This window comes from Lucilia cuprina, chromosome 3 (assembly GCF_022045245.1).
Source record: "Lucilia cuprina isolate Lc7/37 chromosome 3, ASM2204524v1, whole genome shotgun sequence".
Classification (NCBI taxonomy): Eukaryota; Metazoa; Arthropoda; class Insecta; order Diptera; family Calliphoridae; genus Lucilia; species Lucilia cuprina.
In genome coordinates, this window is record NC_060951.1 from 441,157 (window position 1) to 461,629 (window position 20,473).

General features: G+C 30.6%; 1 protein-coding gene and 2 long non-coding RNA genes across 4 annotated transcripts in view; 2 read left to right on the forward strand and 1 right to left on the reverse strand.

Annotated features, from left to right (window-relative positions):
- Positions 1-1,038: 1,038 nt before the first annotated feature.
- Positions 1,039-18,725, forward strand: LOC124418653. Of its 2 annotated transcripts, none has more exons than XR_006940126.1 (3): positions 1,039-1,055; positions 3,853-4,083; positions 18,423-18,725. It is a non-coding gene; the product is annotated as an uncharacterized LOC124418653 (long non-coding RNA). The 2 variants fall into 2 exon arrangements; XR_006940125.1 differs by lacking the exon at positions 1,039-1,055 and adding an exon at positions 1,062-1,221.
- LOC111677130 lies at positions 4,838-5,843 on the forward strand. Its single transcript, XM_023438199.2, has one exon. The coding sequence runs from the start codon at positions 4,916-4,918 to the stop codon at positions 5,735-5,737; it is 822 nt and encodes a 273-aa protein (XP_023293967.2). The 5' UTR covers positions 4,838-4,915; the 3' UTR covers positions 5,738-5,843.
- LOC124418654 overlaps positions 9,421-20,473 on the reverse strand; it is a 32,289-nt gene continuing 21,236 nt past the window's right edge. The window contains exon 3 of the long non-coding RNA XR_006940127.1: positions 9,421-9,638. This is a non-coding gene — a long non-coding RNA (uncharacterized LOC124418654). The remainder of the gene's footprint in view (positions 9,639-20,473) is intronic.

Below are 20,473 nucleotides of genomic sequence, written 5' to 3' on the forward strand. Positions count from 1 at the left end.
CCGGACTAGTATTTTTTGAAAATATTGATCTAATATTTATAATTGGTATTACAATAAAATTTCGTTAAATATTTTGTGTTTTTTTTCTAATATTTGATATTTTCATTATTTTAATGCAATGATTTTTGTAAACAACTTTGATTTTTTAAAAATTTCAAATATTTAAAATTAATATTTCTCTTCGAAATTTGCAAAATATTTGGCGTTTTGACAATAAATAAAATTACTATAGGTAGTAGGCTGCCAAAACTTGAATGAAATGGTGTAATACGAAATTCATGGAGATTTTGCAGTAGGGTTCTATAGTTGAAACGAAAAGTCGACTTTTCGACATTTTATGAAAAGTCGACTTTTCGGCTTTTTGCATTTTATGAAAAATCTTATGAAAAGTTCGACTTTTTGCATTTTATGAAAAGTCGACTTTCGACTTTTTGCATTTAGTTAAAAGTGGACTTTTCGATTTTTTTCATTTAATTAAAAGTCGATTTTTCGACTTTTAATATTTTATAAATAGTCGACTTTTCGACTTTTTCCGACTTTCCGACTTTTTTCGACTTTTTCCGAGTATTTTCGACTTTTTCCGACTTTTCGACTTTTTTCAACTTTTCGACTATTTTCGACTTTTTCCGACTTTCGACTATATTCGACTTTTCGACTTTTTCCGACTTTTCGACTTTTTCCGACTTTTTTTGACTTTTCGACTTTTTTCGACTTTCCGACTTTTTTCGAAATTCCGACTTTTTTCGACTTTTATTTACAAAGTCGACTTTTCGACTTTTTCATAGACGATAGTCGAGTTATTGACTTTTTTGAAACAAAATATTCGACTTCGACTTTTTTGGAACAAAATAGTCGACTTCGACTTTTCGTCTTTTTTCAACAAAAAGTCGATTTATAGAACCCTATTTTGCAGCGAACTGCAAAATAGTCGCATTGTTTGATTATATGAACAATTTTTGTGCATCTCTGTTTTCTGCTACTATATTTTACAGCCATTAATTTAATTGTCAAAAATAAGCAAAAGCAACAAGCTAAAAATTGCAAGGAATTTACAAGTAAAAAACGAAAAGTTTATAAGATCAGTGAAATTTTATCGTTTAAATTAAATTTGAGTGCTGCAAATAGTTTTTATTTATTATTAAAACTGATTATTTAAGTAAAAACATTTAATCAAAGTGAAAAAATTTCTCAATAGTTCCAATGCCATTTTTTACGATCCAGGTAATTATTGTTTGAATTCTTTAATTGTTTTTGCAATAAAATATTAGCAATCTAATTTAAGACACATAAAAAAGTTATGGTTCGTTAAACTGAGCAAAATCAATTCAGGTTGTGTAAATCAGTTTATAAGGTTATAGACTGGAACCAATTTAGAGCTTAAGTGGATTTTACCCTATCTTGATGGTTAATTGATTTTAACATACAGACATTGTTTTGCAAGGGATTTACTTGTTTGAAATGATAAAATATTCAAGCAAATTGTCTCAAAACAAGTCTGTGGAATATTATGTGAAAAATATTAAATTCCTTAAAATTTTTTGGAATAATTATACCTATCTAGAAAGCTGAAAATGTTGGATATATTACACTACTTTTACAACTTCCAGATATGAAATAACTAGAGCTAATAGTTTATCATGTTCTTTTAAAACAAAAAACTTTTTTAATAAAACCCATAAAAGGATGGAATTTATATTTCCCTTGTCTCTTAAAAAATAACTAACACATAATTCTATACATATTTGTTGTAAAAAATGTTAGAACTAGCTTAAGGCAATAACAACCTTTTTAAACTCTTGGATTTTAAACATACCCATGTCCTTTAATGTCACAAATAAACACTCAAAATCTATGTTTAAAATACCTATCTCTTTAATTAAAAACGAAAAAATTAAACATAAAAAATATATACCGGCAACATATAAAAATCTTCAGCTTGCTTCTCTGCTACAGTGAAAAGGATGAGGACCCAACTTCTAAAATTTCTCTTTGACATTGACTTATGTTTTTAACAACACTAGCGTGACTTAAAGTCCAGCAAAAAATTATCACTTTTTTCAACAAAAAAAAAAACAACATATTTAATCACAGCAAACGTTAAATACGCCTCCCAAGAAAAAAAAAAAAGAACAGCAAAAACAAAGAAACCTCAACGACATTTAATAAAGCAGGCACACAGTTGTCCGGTAACAAGGACAGGGAGTTTTTTCATGTCGGTTGTTGTTCAAAATTTAATCAGTAATGAAATAAAGAAAAAATAAAATAAATATTGCCATTACAACTGTATACACGTGTATAAATAATTTATTAAAAAAAACAGTGGTGTATTTCATAAATTTTCTTTAAAACCAGAAAAACAGTAACATATCAGTTTTTAATAATTTTCTTCTTATAACGACATAAAGTAAAAAGTAAACAATGTTTTGAAAAAGACCACTGATTAAAAATTTATAGGTGTTTAGCTAAATCTTTAAGTACAGTATAAAATATTAGAGGTATTTATAAATTATGGCCACATTTTAAGTGTTTACATTTATTATGATGTTTTTAATCGTGTATACAATTAAGCGATTATAACATAGAATACTTGACCAATTTACAGAAAATAAAAATATGCATATTTTATTACTTTTATATCCAATAACAAATGCACGTTTTGCACATAAAATTCTGCACAATTTTGTTGATTACAATCAGATGCGTTTGCCACAAATTTGATGCTGTTATTTTCCCTAATGGAAAAACGTTCAGGATTTTTTTTTGTTTTGTTCACTGTTGAGCATTGGAAAACAATTGTCATGAGACTGGTAGGAGGTTACTTCGTTGTTCATTTTTCGCTATTTTTTTTTTGTTACTCACAATTTTTTTGAAGAGAAGGTAAAACATTTTGTTAAATATGTTTAATTTTTTTATTCTGTTTAACTGCAAACAAGAATTTTTATTACCAAAATGTGCTTCATACAGGACCAAACTGTTGTATTGTATGAATGAATATACTCTTCTAATATATAAAAGTTTGTTTGTATATAAATACATATATACACATTTGTAGAAAACTTATATTTTGTTTTGCTGTTGTATATGTTTTATAAAACAATGTGCGTATGTATGTATATATTTGTAAGTTTGTAAGGATCTGTAGGAAAATGTTAGCACGCATTATAACAACTACTACCACTCTACCAGTGTTATTTGTTAAGGATATTATTGCTTTTAAAATTACGACAACAGCAACAAAGCACAGAAAAAAGTAAAATAATTGTTATTTTACAATAAATGAATATCTATATCAGAATTTGTTGGTATGTACATAGTATGTGTTAATACAGGTAATGGTAATGTTGTATATGCTCAATATTGAAATCCTTGGTTTTATTTCTCTGGAATAAAAGTTTTAAGGGGAGTTGAGTAAGTGCCATATGTTTTAAATGATTTCAATATACAAATGAATTAAATTGAACAAAAAATTAAACTTTTAAATATACTTACGTACAATATAATATAAACAAAAATTGTAAAAAGCACATTCACCTTCTAGGTGTTGGTAATAGCTACTATCTACGAAAACAATTTATAGCAAAAAAAAACTTAAGCTTTGTAATAAATTATTCTACCACAAAAATGAAAGGTTTTTTATAAAAAAATATTTTTCCTACTTTACTTATGAAATTACATTATTTATTAGGAAAAACCAGCAGAAATTGTTATTATAATCACAAAAAATCTTTTCATTCAAAAATTATTTAAATAACGTTTTTTTCTTTTTATGCATATGATTAAATACTGTTTGTTAACAACTATGCATGTTACTACTTTTTAATGCAACTGTGTTCTTCATTTTTTTTTTTACAGAAATTGCAAGCGAACTTATTTGCAAGTGAAAAGTAATAAATACCGTGGTAGTAAAAATGTATTATTTAAATTAAATCAATTTTAAGTGACTTATAAACGTTAATTGAGTGATAATTAAAAAGCAGAGCAGAGATATATAGAAGTGTGTTCAACGACGTAAAAAGCAACGTTTTCGCAATAATTAAATTGAAGTCTTCAATTAAGCCAGCCAAGGACGCCATTTTAAGACAGGTTAGTACCTCTTAGTTTTATTAAAACTTATTAAGAAACAGTTATCACTAATGTAAGCTATGCATTTTCTAAATTGTTCATTAACTAGTTAATAGGCTAGTTCTTAATTAGTAAGTAAGTCCACAGTCTAGTTAATAGTATGTGCTAATAGTCCATACATTAGTCCATGCACTAGTACACAGTATGGGTTATTTCTAAGCTGTAATACAGCTACTACCTACATATAACAAACACATTTCTAGACTCTTGATTAGACAGCGGACTAGTCAATAGACAATACAGAAGATAGACTAGACTAGTCCATGATTCCTATACAATTCAATAGAACATTCCAAAGACAACTAGTCAATAGATCATGTTTTAATTGAACCATTCGTTTGCAAATTATTCAATAATCTAATCAATAGACTACCTCAAATGTTCTATTCCACAATTCAAAATCATTGACTTCGACTGTTCGACTGTGGCAACTAGACCTTAGAAAATATCAACAAATTTAAACTTAATTATTTGAGTTTGTGTCTGTGGGTGGAAGTCAGGTGCTGGTGAAACTGTGCCGTCCAGTCGGTCTTAATAAATACTATGTGAACTTTGATGACAGACAAAAAACTACCTGATTGAGAAAATTGATACCGTGAGAAAATATTTACTCCCGTAAAAATTTTCCCAAAAACTAATGGAAATTTAACCCAAAGTAAATAGAAAAAACTGATTGTTTTTACCTTTGTCAATACTAGTCCCTCAAAAATTATACTTCAAGTTAGTTTTTCAAATTATTTTGTTATTTATTTTTACCTCGATCATATTTTGTAAATAAACCAGAAATTTAAATATGGACTCAGCTTTAGATCCTTTAGATCTTGTAAAACATTCTGAAAGAATAGAAAAAAAAACAGTCCCTACCATTGATACTGATGCCTTAGCCAAATATCTAGAAGAAATTGCACAAGAAGCTGTCAATCTAATTAATAGAGATTCAAAACAAGAATTTCTATATAAAAATCCAAACGGATGGCAACAGAAAAAACTTTATTACAATGTGAAGAAGTTTTACCAAAAAACTGGGGTAACAAAAATGGATAATTCAAAAGATATTGATAGTCCTAGCAGTAACTCAATATCATTTGCTATACCAAGTTCCTCTACCAGCAGTGAGGAACTGGAAATTAAACTAGAACCTTGGTCTTTAATAGAAGATTTTAAGTTTCCCTTAGTGGTACACCAAATAAATGAATTTATACAAACCTGGGAACTAAGTTCTGCCACAAAATTTGTAGTTATAGCTTTGGATAAAATTGAGCACATACCACCGTTTGGTAAAAGATATTATGTAGAGGCACATTTTTCCAAACCCACACCCAAATGTCCCAACCCATTAGCTGTAGCCAAAGTCTACTTTCAAATAAATGTAAGTCACCTGTTGCCCAGTGATTACCCGGTGAATGTTACCTACAAATTTGAAAGCTATAAAAGTCAATTTTATGCCATGGGTGCGCTTAAAATTAGTTCAAATAAATTTCAACGTTATTACATTGATTCCATATTACACATGAAATTGTCATTTTACGCCGAGTTATGTGAATGTCGCAATCCCTTAAAACCTTTGGAAAAACGCAAAAAGAGTGGTAAACTAGAAAGAATAAAAAGCTTGTGATCTTGAAAATTTTTAGCAAAATGTGTTACAGTTTGAGAGAATTGTAAAAAGAACCATTTACTTTTTTAATTGAAACAAATAAATTGATTTTCTTTTTACTGCAAACAACAAATTTCATGTAACTGTTGTTGAGTTTTTCATTTTTACTTAGTTTTTTTCTTTTATTTTTTTTGTTTTGTTTTACAATCAATACATTGATACATGCTGAATGTATGTTGAAATTCACATAGCGTCAGTCACACATAGTCATGAACGTTTGTATGTACTTCCATACCTATAAACAAATATACTAACGAACCTCAGTATTTGACATTGATGTGGTGCACAGTGTTTGGATGTATGCCTGTCCTTAGACACAATATGTTGGCAAAACAAAAACAATGACTTCGAAAACACATTTTCCACAAAAAAATCTCTCACTTCTACCCCTAACACATCCTCCTGCCATCCATGTAAAGTGTTACACACATAAAAAAACAGCGAAAAATACAAAAAAATGTATAAACGTTTATATTATAACGAGATTATTGTCTAGCTCTGGTACAGCAACGTATTCACACATACATTGTATACAAATATGTAGTTATTTTGGGGAGTGTGTGGAAGTGCTGAAATGCACGTTACTATGTGAGTGTCTTTAGTTCTGTGTGTATTTATGCATTTTACAAAATGTCACCGTTATGTTTTTAGTGCCCGAGAGAGCTTTTTAATTGGACATTTTGGTACATGATTGTTATTGACTTAAAACTACATGAATATACAAACAAACAGAACATATACAAATATTCATTTATACACAGAGTCAGACAGCAACACAACAACATACAAATGCACAACGATATGGAAATCAAAACATATCTGAGTACGATCAACATATCTACGGTAATAAAAGACATAAACAGACATACACATAGTTATAAGTAAACACAACATTACTATCTACTCTACAAATTATTCGAATAAGTTAGAATCATTTTTTTAAATTTTTATTTGAAATAAAATTATATTGTAGTTAAAGTGTTACAAGGTTTATGATTTTAAAAGATTTTAATCTAATATATTTTTAAATAGATATTATTTATTTTATTTAAAAATCTGACAGTGTTTTACCCATTCTCTTCTGCATATGCATAAAATGCCCAGAATGCACATTCTCAATTAGTTTAGTTGCATATTCAACTTAAATTCTAATACAATGTTAGGGCGTTTAACGGATTCATTTATATTTTTATTTAACACTTTCATGGGTTTTATTATTAGGGAAACTTAATGTTAAAAATGTAATTTAATTTCACTTTGTTAATACGAAAAACGTTTCATTTCCTTAATGTCTTCTTGAGTTTTAATTAATATCATTCACAATTTTTAAGGTTCTCACTAAGAGTGGGTATTTTTGTTTTTCGTCACGTTTGCGAAATAATTTTGAGTTTTCTAGAGTAAAAACGGGTACATAGAATAAGATTCGGGATTAACATGATATTAATTTTGTTTTAAATTATTTTTTTAAGAAAAATATGTGGACTCGGTTTTTTATTGTAAAAATATCAAATAAGTTGAAAAGCTTATAATTGTTATAAGAATGTGTATATTTACTAAATCTTAATGACGCCTATTGCACTTCCTTTTTTAATTTGTGATGAATTCCAATGTTTCCTTTACATCACTAAGTGTATTTTACGAAATACTTACAGGGAAATAGTAGCTAAATAATTTTCTCTGCAGTTTTTTTTATTATAACAGCTGTTGGCTGTGAAAAATAGATAAACGTGTCGGGCAGCACATTGTCAGCGAATAAAAAAGGTTTAAATATAATTAAGAAATGGAAATAATGAGTTAAATAGGACAATCTATAAAGAAAAGCATAATGTAGGCAACATCAACTACATACACAATAGTATTTAATTAAAACAAAAGTCTTTATAGAAATGTGTTTGTTGTGGGTACAACACACTTATTTTAATTAAAGATAGTTAAGAGAAATAGTTAATATGTATTTTAATCGATTTTAAATAACACATTTCGTTTAACTTGTAAATTTATTTTACATTTATTCTTCTATATTTTAAATAACAAACAAATTAACAAAGCTTTGTTTAAACTCTTAAATTGAGTACATCAAAAATGAAAGTTAAGAATTCAGTTTATTTATCTTTTATACATAATGGTTTTTTCCATGGCCTTAACCTTTGCAAAATATCTAAAGCCTCAAAACAAAATAGTAATCGAAAAAACATCAACAAATTCAAGCCTTTATACTTTTCAAAAATAAACACATTTTAATTTTCTAAAAAGTTGAGTGAAGCAAATGAAGAAACAATAAAAGATTCCTCGTGATGCCATGCCGCATAACAGAAGCATGAGGCATCATCGTATTCTTTGTTAACAAGTAAACAAATTATTTCTTTTGCCAAAGTGCAATCAACAACACTTTTTGTATTTACGTTTCAATATTTTTCGCTTTTTCTTTAATACAAGCATATTTTTGTTGGTATCCTTTCTTTTTTTTTGCATTAGGATTTCAGTACCACAGTTAAATAATTTAACAATTTGTATTCATGATGAGCATTGAACATCAAAGACGTTTGGTAAATACAAAAAGGCTCAAAAACAACCACAACTACGGCAGTCAAAACCCGAAAAAAACTCACAGAAAAGTGTACAGCTTGTATATGAAAGTCGTACTTATATATACGAGTATTTTACTCGTACATTAAATGTTAACGCATCAGCGAAGTGTTAAAGTAGAAAAATACGTTGATACAGTATTATTACAAATGTACTATACTTACACTGCCTTCATTAACGCACCAACACTCATGTTTAATGCATGTGTATAAGGAATGTCACGTTTCACGAATTTTTATTCTTAAAGACACCAAAGACACTGATGTCTTTTTTACAAGTTGAAAAATAATTAAAATTTCTTACAGTTTGATTAAAAAGAGAATGTGTTATCTAACTTTATAATTTCGCGGGATAATTTGATTACTTGTTGATATCGTTGTCGAGTGATCTGTGAGTTTAATTAATTTTTTGTATTTTCCTGAAGTACTTAGCTTATTTTAGAAATTTCTCATATAAATTTAAGAATTACAAAACTTTTAAGTTGGTTGGGAGATTATCCTCGCGATGTCATATTTGGGGAGAAAATTACTTTGATCCCTTTGTGGTAATGTCAATCCATTAGTTTTTATATTTTAAAAAAGTAAGATTTTTTGTTTAAATCTTCTTAAACCATATTAAAACCCTTTAGACCTTTTTCATACACAAGTAAAAATATTAAATATTTCATATAGAAAGTTCGTTGTATAAACTTTTATGAAATAAATGTTATGGATTCCAAAAATATCATTATATTAATGTCTTGGCTAATATTAAGCCGAGTCAACTACCTGATAAGACCAACAGGGCGGCTCAAATACTTTATACGTCCTAAAAGTAGGCTTTGATATTTTTAAATGTTCTGTGCTCTCGCCCCATATTCATAAGTGCTTAATAAAGTTATTGATTATTATAGGAATTTTGTATGGAAAATGTGCGTAATAAACCTAAAATAAGTAAATATTATCTTTATAAATATGGCGGTTGGTATTTAACCCAAATTTGTGTACCTTTCTGTATAAAAATCTTGTGTGTAACGTCACGTATTTTTCAAATAAAAAATATAAAATTTTTTTGTTTTTAAAATTATTTTTTTATTTTTTACAGTAATTGATAACAATAATCACATTTATATAATATATTATTTATTCTTACGACTAGTTTATATTAAGTTTTGTTAAGTACATTCTTAGATTATATTTGATTGGTTGGTTTAATGTAAAAGTTTCACACTTGAGAAATGCCTTTATTAAAGTTGTTTCTTCTGACCACATTACATCTAGTAAAATTATGACGGGATCTGTAGAAAAAAAAAACAGTAGAGAACAAACTATGTATTAGCAAAAGGTAATTAAATAATAATTTCTATAGGTTGGCCTATAGGCTAGAGTATAGACTGGACTTCAAACGAAGCTATCAAAAAGACTGGCCTATATAGAATATACTTAAGACTATAGACTAGACTATAGACTCGACTTTTGACTAGACTATTTACTAGCCTATAGACTAACCTATTCACTAGACTATTCTATAGCAAGACCATAGACTAGACCATTGACTAGACTATAGACTAGACCATTGACTAGACTTTAGACTAGACTGTAGACTAGACTATAGACTAGACCGTACAGTAGACTATAGACTAGACTATTGACTAAACTATAGACTAGACTATAGACTAGACTATAGACTATTGTCTAGACTATTTACTAGCATATAGACTAGCAAATTGACTAGACTATAGACTAGACCATTCTATAGCAAGACTAGACTAGACCATTGACTAGATTCTAGACTAGACTGTAGACTAGACAATTGCGAGACTATAGACTAGACTATATGCTAAACTACATACTAGACTATTGACTAGACTATTGACTAGACTATTGACTAGACTATTGACTAGACTATTGACTAGACTATAGACTAAACTATAGACTAGACTATGTACTTGACTATAGACCAGACTATAGACTAGACTATGTACTTGACTATAGACTAGACTATTGACTAGACTATAGACTAGACTATAGACTAGACTATTGACTAGACTATAGACTAGACTATAGACTAGACTATAGACTAGACTATAGACTAGACTATAGACTAGACTATAGACTAGACTATAGACTAGTCTATTGACTAGACTATAGACTAGAATATAGACTAGACAATTGGCTAGACTATAGACTAGACTATAGAGTAGACTATAGACTAGAATATAAACTAGACTATAGACTAGATTATAGACTAGACTAGTCTATAGACTAGACAATAGACTAGATTATAGACTAGACTATAGACTAGACTACAGACTAGACTATATACTTGACTATAGACTGGACTATATACTTGACTATAGACTAAACTGTAGACTAGATTATAGACTAGACTATAGACTAGACTATAGACTAGACTATAGACTAGACTATGGACTAGACTATAGACTAGACTATAGACTAGACTATAGACTAGACTATAGACTAGACTATAGACTAGACTATAGACTAGACTATAGACTAGACTATAGACTAGACTATAGACTAGACTATAGACTAGACTATAGACTAGACTATAGACTAGACTATAGACTAGACTATAGACTAGACTATAGACTAGACTATAGACTAGACTATAGACTAGACTATAGACTAGACTATAGACTATAGACTAGACTATAGACTAGACTATAGACTAGACTATAGACTAGACTATTGACTAGACTATTGACTAGACTATTGACTAGACTATAGACTAGACTATAGACTAGACTATAGCCTAGGCTATAGACTAGACTATTGACTAGACTATTGACTAGACTATTGACTAGACTATAGAATAGACTATTGACTAGACTATAGAATAGACTATTGACTAGACTATTGACTAGACTATTGACTAGACTATTGACTAGACTATTGACTAGACTATAGACTAGACTATAGACTAGACTATTGACTAGACTATAGAGACAAGACTATAGCCTAGGCTATAGACTAGACTATAGACTGACTATTGACAAGACTATAGACTAGACTATAGACTAGACTACTGACTAGACTATAGACTAGACTATTGACTAGACTATTGACTAGACTATTGACTAGACTATAGACTAGATTATTGACTAAAGTATAGACTAGACTATAGACTAGACTATAGACTAGACTCTTGACTAGACTATTGACAAGACTATTGACTAGACTATAGACTAGATAATTGACTAGAGTATAGACTAGACTATAGACTAGACTCTTGTCTAGACTATTGACAAGACTATAGACTAGACTATTGACTATACTATAGCCTAGGCTATAGACTACTCTATAGACTAGATTAGACTATTGACTAGACTATAGACTATAGACTAGACTATAGACTAGACTATAGACTAGACTATAGACTAGACTATAGACTAGACTATAGACTAGACTATAGCCTAGGCTATAGACTAGACTATAGACTAGACTATAGACTAGACTATAGACTAGACTATAGACTAGACTATAGACTAGACTATAGACTAGACTATAGACTAGACTATAGACTAGACTATAGACTAGACTATAGACTAGACTATAGACTAGACTATATAGACTAGACTATAGACTAGACTATAGACTAGACTATAGACTAGACTATAGACTAGACTATAGACTAGACTATAGACTAGACTATAGACTAGACTATAGACTAGACTATAGACTAGACTATAGACTAGACTATAGACTAGACTATAGACTAGACTATGACTAGACTATAGACTAGACTATAGACTAGACTATAGACTAGACTATAGACTAGACTATAGACTAGACTATAGACTAGACTATAGACTAGACTATAGACTAGACTATAGACTAGACTATAGACTAGACTATTGACTATATAGACTAGACTATTGACTAGACTATAGACTAGACTACAGACTAGACTATAGACTAGACTATAGACTAGACTGTTGACTAGACTATTGACTAGACTGTAGACTAGACTATAGACTAGACTATAGACTAGACTATTGAATATACTATTGACTAGACTATAGACTAGACTATAGACTAGACTATAGACTAGACTATTGACTAGACTATTGACTAGAGTCTAGTCTATAGGCTAGTCTCCATAGTCTAGTCAATAGTCTAGTCTATAGTCTAGTCAATAGTCTAGTCTATAGTCTAGTCAATAGTCTAGTCTATAGTCTAGTCAATAGAATAGTCTATAGTCTAGTCAATAGTCTAGTCTATAGTCTAGTCAAAAGACTAGTCAATAGTCTAGTCTATAGTCTAGTCAATAGTCTAGTCTATAGTCTAGTCTATAGTCTAGTCTGTAGTCAAGTCTATAATCTAGTCAATAGTCTAGTCTATAGTCTAGTCTGTAGTCTAGTCTACAATCTAGTCTGTAGTCTAGTCTGTACTATAGTCTAGTCAGCAGTCTAGTCTATACTCCAGTCTATAGTCTAGTATATAATCTAGTCTATAGTGTAGTCTATAATCTAGTCTATAGTCTAGTCAGCAGTCTAGTCTATACTCCAGTCTATAGTCTAGTATATAATCTAGTCTATAGTGTAGTCTATACTCTAGTCTATAGTCTAGTATATCGTCTAGTCTATAGTCTAGTCTATAATCTAGTCTATAGTCTAGTCTATAATCTAGTCAATAGTCTAGTCAATAGTCTAGTCAATAGTCTAGTCAATAGTCTAGTCAATAGTCTAGTCTATAGTCTAGTCTATAGTCTAGTCAATAGTCTAGTCTATAGTCTAGTCTATAGTCTAGTCAATAGTCTAGTCTATAGTCTAGTCTATAGTCTAGTCTATAGTCGTCTAGTCTATAGTCGTCTAGTCTAGTCTACAGTCTAGTCAATAGTCTAGTCAATAGTCTAGTCTATAGTCTAGTCTATAGTCTAGTCTGTAGTCTAGTCTATATTCTAGTCAATAGTCTAGTCTATAGTCTAGTCTATCTAGTCAATAGTCTAGTCTATAGTCTAGTCAATAATCTAGTCAATATTCTAGTCTATAGTCTAGTCAATAGTCTAGTCAATAGTCTAGTCTATAGTCTAGTCAATAGTCTAGTCAATAGTCTAGTCTAGTCTATAGTCTAGTCAATAGTCTAGTCTATAGTCTAGTCTATAGCCTAGGCTATAGTCTAGTCTATAGTCTAGTCAATAGACTATAGACTAGACAATAGCCTAGGCTATAAACTGGATTATAGACTAGACTATAGACTAGACTATTGACTAGATTATAGACTAGACTACAGACTAGACTATAGACTAGACTATAGACTAGACTATTGACTAGACTATAGACTAGACTATAGACTAGACTATTGACTAGACTATAGAGACTAGACTACAGACTATTGACTAGACTATAGCCTAGGCTATAGACTAGGCTATAGACTATTGACTAGACTATAGAGACTAGACTATTGACTATACTATAGAGACTAGACTATTGGCTAGACTATAGCCTGGGCTATAGACTAGACTATAGACTAGTCAATAGTCTAGTCTATAGTCTAGTCTATAGTCTAGTCAATAGTTTAGTCTATAGTCTACTCTATCTAGTCAATAGTCTACTCTATCTAGTCAATAGTCTAGTCTATAGTCTAGTCTATAGTCTAGTCTATAGTCTAGTCAATAGTCTATTCAATAGTCTAGTCAATAGTCTAGTCTATAGTCTAGTCTATAGTCTAGTCAATAGTCTATTGACTAGACTATAGTCTAGTCTATAGTCTAGTCTATAGTCTAGTCTATAGTCTAGTCTATAGTATAGTCTATAGTCTAGTCAACAGTCTAGTCAGTAGTCTAGTCTATAGTCAATAGTCTAGTCTATAGTCCAGTCTATAGCCTAGGCTATAGTCTAGTCAATAGTCTAGGCTATAGTCTAGTCAATAGTCTAGTCTCTATAGTATAGTCAATAGTCTAGTCTCTATAGTCTAGTCAATAGTCTAGTCTATAGTCTGTAGTCTAGTCTCTATAGTCTAGTCAATAGTCTAGTCTATATTAAAGACTAGACTATTGACTAGACTATAGCCTAGACTATTGACTAGACTATAGCCTAGGCTATAGACTAGACTATAGTCTAGTCTATAGACTAGACTATAGTCTAGTCTATAGTCTAGTCAATAGTCTAGTCTGTAGTCTAGTCTATATTCTAGTCAATAGTCTAGTCTATAGTCTAGTCTATAGTCTACTCTATCTAGTCAATAGTCTAGTCTATAGTCTAGTCAATAGTCTATTCAATAGTCTAGTCAATAGTCTAGTCTATAGTCTAGTCTATAGTCTAGTCAATAGTCTAGTCAATACTCTATTGACTAGACTATAGTCTAGTCTATAGTCTAGTCTATAGTCTAGTCTATAGTCTAGTCTATAGTCTAGTCTATAGTCTAGTCTATAGTCTAGTCTATAGTCTAGTCTATAGTCTAGTCTATAGTCTAGTCTGTAGTCTAGTCTATAGTCTAGTCTATAGTAGTCTATAGTCTAGTCAACAGTCTAGTCAGTAGTCTAGTCTATAGTCTAGTCTAGTCTATAGTCCAGTCAATAGTCTAGTCAATAGTCTTGTCAATAGTGTAGTCTATAGTCTAGTCAATAGTCTAGTCAATAGTCTAGTCAATAGTCTAGTCTATAGTCTAGTCAATGGTCTAGTCAATAGTCTAGTCTATAGTCTAGTCTATAGCCTAGGCTATAGTCTAGTCAATAGTCTATAGACTATAGACTAGACAATAGCCTAGGCTATAGACTAGACTATAGACTAGACTGTAGACTAGACTATTGACTAGACTATAGACTAGACTATAGACCAGACTATAGACTAGACTATTGACTAGATAGACTAGACTATAGACTAGACTATTGACTAGACTATTGACTAGACTATTGACTAGACTATTGACTAGACTATTGACTAGATAGACTAGACTATTGACTAGATAGACTAGACTATTGACAAGACTATAGTCTATAGTCCAGTCTATAGTCTAGTATATAGTCTAGTCTATAGACTAGTCTATATTCTAGTCTATAGTCTAGTCAATAGTCTAGTCTGTAGTCTAGTCTATAGTCTAGTCTATAGTATAGTCTACAGTCTAGTCAACAGTCTAGTCAGTAGTCTAGTCTATAGTCTAGTCAATAGTCTATAGTCTAGTCAAGAGTCTAGTCAATAGTCTTGTCAATAGTGTAGTCAATAGTCTAGTCTATAGTCTAGTCAATAGTCTAGTCTATAGTCTAGTCAATAGTCTAGTCAATAGTCTAGTCTATAGTCTAGTCAATAGTCTAGTCAATAGTCTAGTCTATAGTCTAGTCAATAGTCTAGTCAATAGTCTAGTCTATAGTCTAGTCTATATTCTAGTCTATCTAGTCAATAGTCTAGTCTATAGTCTAGTATATAGTCTAGTCTATAGTCTAGTCTATAGTCTAGTCTATAGTCTAGTCTGTAGTCTAGTCTATAGTCTAGTCTATAGTCTAGTCTATAATCTAGTCAATAGTCTAGTCTACAGTTGAGTCTATAGTCAAGTTTATAGTCTAGTCTGTAGTCTAGTCTATAGTCTAGTCTGTAGTCTAGTCTATAGTCTAGTCTATAGTATAGTCTATAGTCTAGTCAATAGTCTAGTCAGTAGTCTAGTCTATAGTCTAGTCAATAGTCTAGTCTATAGTCTAGTCAATAGTCTAGTCTATAGTCTAGTCAATAGTCTAGTCTATAGTCTAGTCAATAGTCTAGTCTATAGTCTAGTCTATAGTGTAGTCAATAGTCTTGTCAATAGTGTAGTCAATAGTCTAGTCTATAGTCTAGTCTATAGTCTAGTCTATAGTCTAGTCTATAGTCTAGTCTATAGTCTAGTCAATAGCCTAGTCAATAATCTACTCTTTAGTCTAGTCTATAGTCTAGTCAATAATCTACTCTTTAGTCTAGTCTGTAGTCTAGTCTATAGTCTAGTCTGTAGTCTAGTCTATAGTCTAGTCTATAGTCTAGTCTATAGTCTAGTCAATAATCTACTCTTTAGTCTAGTCTAGTCAATAGTCTAGCCTATAGTCTAATCAATAGTCTAGTCTATAGTCTAGTCTGTAGTCTAGTCTATAGTCAAGTACATAGTCTAGTCTATAGACTAGACTATACTAGTCTGTAGTAGTCTATAGACTAGTCAATAGTCTAGTCTAGCCTATAGTCTAGTCTGTAGTCTAGTCTAGCCTATAGTCTAGTCTGTAGTCTAGTCTATAGTCAAGTACATAGTCTAGTCTATAGTATAGTCTGTAGTCTAGTCTATAATCTAGTCAATAGTCTAGTCAACAGTCTAGTCTATAGTCTAGTCTATAGTCTAGTCTGTAGTCCAGTCTATAGTCTAGTCTATAGTCTAGTCTATAGTTTAGTCAACAGTCTAGTCTATACTCCAGTCTATAGTCTAGTATATAATCTAGTCTATAGTCTAGTCTATACTCTAGTATGTAGTCTAGTATATAGTCTAGTTTATAGTCTTGTCTGTAGTCTAGTCTATAGTCTAGTCTATAGTCAAGTATATAGTCTAGTCTATAGTCTAGTCTGTAGTCTAGGCTGTAATCTAGTCTATAGACTAGTCTAGTCTATAATCTAGTCAATAGTCTAGTCTACAGTTTAGTCTATAGTCAAGTATATAGTCTAGTCTATAGTCTAGTATGTAGTCTAGTCTATAGTCTAGTCTATAATCTAGTCTATTGTCTAGTCTATAGACTAGTCTAGTCTATAATCTAGTGTTTAGTCTATTCTGTCTAGTCTATAGAGTAGTCTATAGTCTAATCTATAGTCTAGTCTATACTCCAGTCTATAGTCTAGTATATAATCTAGTCTATAGTGTAGTCTATACTCTAGTCTATAGTCTAGTCGGTAGTATAGTATATCGTCTAGTCTATAGTCTAGTCTATAATCTAGTCAATAGTCTAGTCTACAGTTTAGTCTATAGTCAAGTATATAGTCTAGTCTGTAGTCTAGTCTATAGTCTAGTCTATAATCTAGTCTATTGTCTAGTATATAGACTAGTCTATAATCTAGTCTTTAGTCTAGTCTGTAGTCTAGTCTGTAGTCTAGTCTATAGTCTAGTTTATAGTCTAGTCTATAGTCTAGTCTATAGTTTAGTCAATAGTCTAGTCAATAGTCTAGTCAATAGTCTAGTCTATAGTCAAGTCTATAGTCTAGTCTATAGTCAAGTACATAGTCTAGTCTATAGTTCTAGTCAATAGTCTAGTCTTGCATATAGTCTAGTCAATAGTCTAGTCTAGTCTATTGTCTAGTCAATAGTCTAGTCTATAGTCAATCTAGTCTATAGTTTAGTATATCTAGTCTATAGTATAGTCTATCGTCTAGTCTAGTCAATAGTCTAGTCTATAGTCTAGTCTATAGTCTAGTCAATAGTCTAGTCTATAGTCAATCTAGTCTATAGTTTAGTCTAGTCTATAGCCTAGCCTATAGTCTAGTCAATAGTCTAGTCTATAGTCTAGTCTATAGTCTAGTCAATAGTCTAGTCAGTAGTGTAGTCTAGTCTGTAGTCTAGTCAATTGTCACAATAGTCTGGTCTATAATCTGGTCTATAGTCTAGTATATAGTCTAGTCCATAGTGAAGTCATTGGTATAATCTTCACTTTAGTCTATAGTCTGGTTTATAGTCTAGTTTAGAGTCTAGTCAACAGAGTAGTCTATTGTCTAGTCAATAATCTAGTTTATAGTCTAGTCAACAGTGTAGTCTATTGAGCATGTAGTCTAGTCCATAGCAGTGTCTGTTGTCAAGTATTATATCTTATATTTTTCAATCTATTCTATATTTTAATCTATAGTCTTATCTATGGTTTAGTGTATAGTATAGGCCATATTAGTCTAGTCGTTAGTCTGGTTGATATTCTAATTCATAGTCTAGCTAAGGTCTTGTTTATAGTATAGTCCAAGTCTATAGTCGGATATAGTCTATTGTCTAGTAGTGGTCTATAGTTGAGTCCGTAGTCAAAAATATATATTGATATTATTTTTGATATATATGTGTATAAAGTAAATATATATTTTCTTAATTAAATGTATATAATGTTAATATATGTTTTCTATTTTTTTTTTTACTTTTTTCAGAGGAATCTGAAGCTTTTTCTATTGGTGGTTATTTCTTCTGTCTTCATGTGACTTCTTCGCACTTTGTTGTATATTGGACTCAAAAATGCTTTTAAATAATTAAAAGTTAGCTTGGAAAATTGTATAATTTGTTAAAAATTCATCTTGGGGAAAAATGGTAATTAGAAGAGCCTAATAAGTAATAATAGTTCTAGCAGCTAATGTTCGTTCAAAAAATGTTTTTGTCTAACAATTTATTTATAAGATAATTAATAAAATAAATAATAAAAAATAAATAATAAATCGACTATACTGTTTCAACTATTTGCATCAAATCTTCTTATTTACAGCAATCTTTTATTCGATTAATTAGTTTCAAACTATTGACAGTTAGGAATATTTTTTTAACGTAAATATTAATGCACGAATTTTGTTATCGCAAAGAAAATATTTTGTCTTTTGATGTTTTTTTGGCAAATAAAACATGCAACACGGCCGCAGTTGTGTATGGACTGTGAAAAATATCATGTGTTCCTGATATTTATTCTGCAGACGTTTTATTTTTGTTGTGTGACGTTATACATTAGGAAAAATTGCTAGTTTTAATCATGAGGCTGTCATAAATACAAACACACTCGCATACACTTTAAAGTTAAACACAAGAGTACTCTTCTGCTTGGTTGAGTTGTTTTTTTTTTAATAAACACACTTATAAGCAATGTTTGTATGTATGGGAGTTATATTGTTATGGATGACGTTGTTGTGTTTTTATTTTTGAAAGAAGGCAGCTGCTAGACTTTTCAAATTTGTTTAAACTCACATATACTTCATGTATATTTTCACCTATACATACATTCATACATATATATGTATATAAGCAAACACATTAAGTCAACAATTAGAGGGGAAGGGTTAATGTTATTGTTATTTTTATTATTATATCTGTTTGTATATATAGGCCTCTCTTGTATTGCTATGGGTTTTTTCATCTCTTGGTTGCTGTTATTGTTTTTGTTTAAGAGGATGTTGATCTTTAGACGAGTGCACAATTTTCAACTCCCATCCTGCTTGTTTCCCATTTGCATTTCCGCTAAAATTTTACGGAAATAAAATATTCGTTGCGTTGGGTAAAAGTTTTAAGCGGTTTACTGCGACTGCTAATGAATATAAGAAATTAAAAAAAGAACAACCGAACGGAATAAACTTTGTTTGTTGGCTTTATGTTTGTATATGTAGCAACTTGCAACAGTTTCCTATTTCCGTGTATATATTACAAATGGCTTATGTATGCATATGTTCAGCTTTTTTATGTGTTTATAATACATCAAACATATGGCTGTATAACCCAAGTTAACATGCAATAACGTGAATGTCCTTTATCTATAAATCACTTGATACACATTTACAACATCCGTAAGACAGCCATTGGCTTTTCTCTTTTTCCTGGGCTATGAATATACATACAATATGTATGTAGCTGTTTGTTTTTTGGCATTTGGCTTTTTTACACTTTGACAATGCTGTTGCTGTCTTTTTAAGCGAGAAAGTGGGCAAAGTGTGCGTGTAGCTGTTTGAGCAAGTGTGTGGCTAATGCATTTATGCAAAAGGCTAAAGTGATTTTCCGGCTGCCTTCATTTACTGCCAAAGACATTGAGTGGTGATGATCATGATGCTGCTTCTGATGATGATGATGAGAATGCATATTTTTCGTGGTTTCGGTGTATACATGAGAAAACATTGCATTCAACATGCTCGTCATCAAACTCAACTGTATTTTCAGCACTCTTTTTCAACATTATTTTACATCATTGTGCAAAGAATACGAGTCGTTGTTTGCAGCAGTAACGACAGTGATAAATTAACACCTAGCATATGATACTCTTGTATGTAGGTATTAAACTACCTTACCAAAAAACCATTATTTTTTCCTTTCGCCAAATAACGCAAAAAATAAAACATCTACTCACACACAGAGAACACAAAAACCGGCGGAGTCCTTCTCAACAACAACAAAGTATCACATCAAAACAGTGACACCTAAAGCTTATCCTTGCATACTAAACCAATTAAAA

What these genes read in the sequence shown, in the direction of transcription:
- LOC111677130 (XM_023438199.2), top strand. Translation starts at nt 4,916, where the DNA reads ATGGACTCAGCTTTAGATCCTTTAGATCTTGTAAAACATTCTGAAAGA.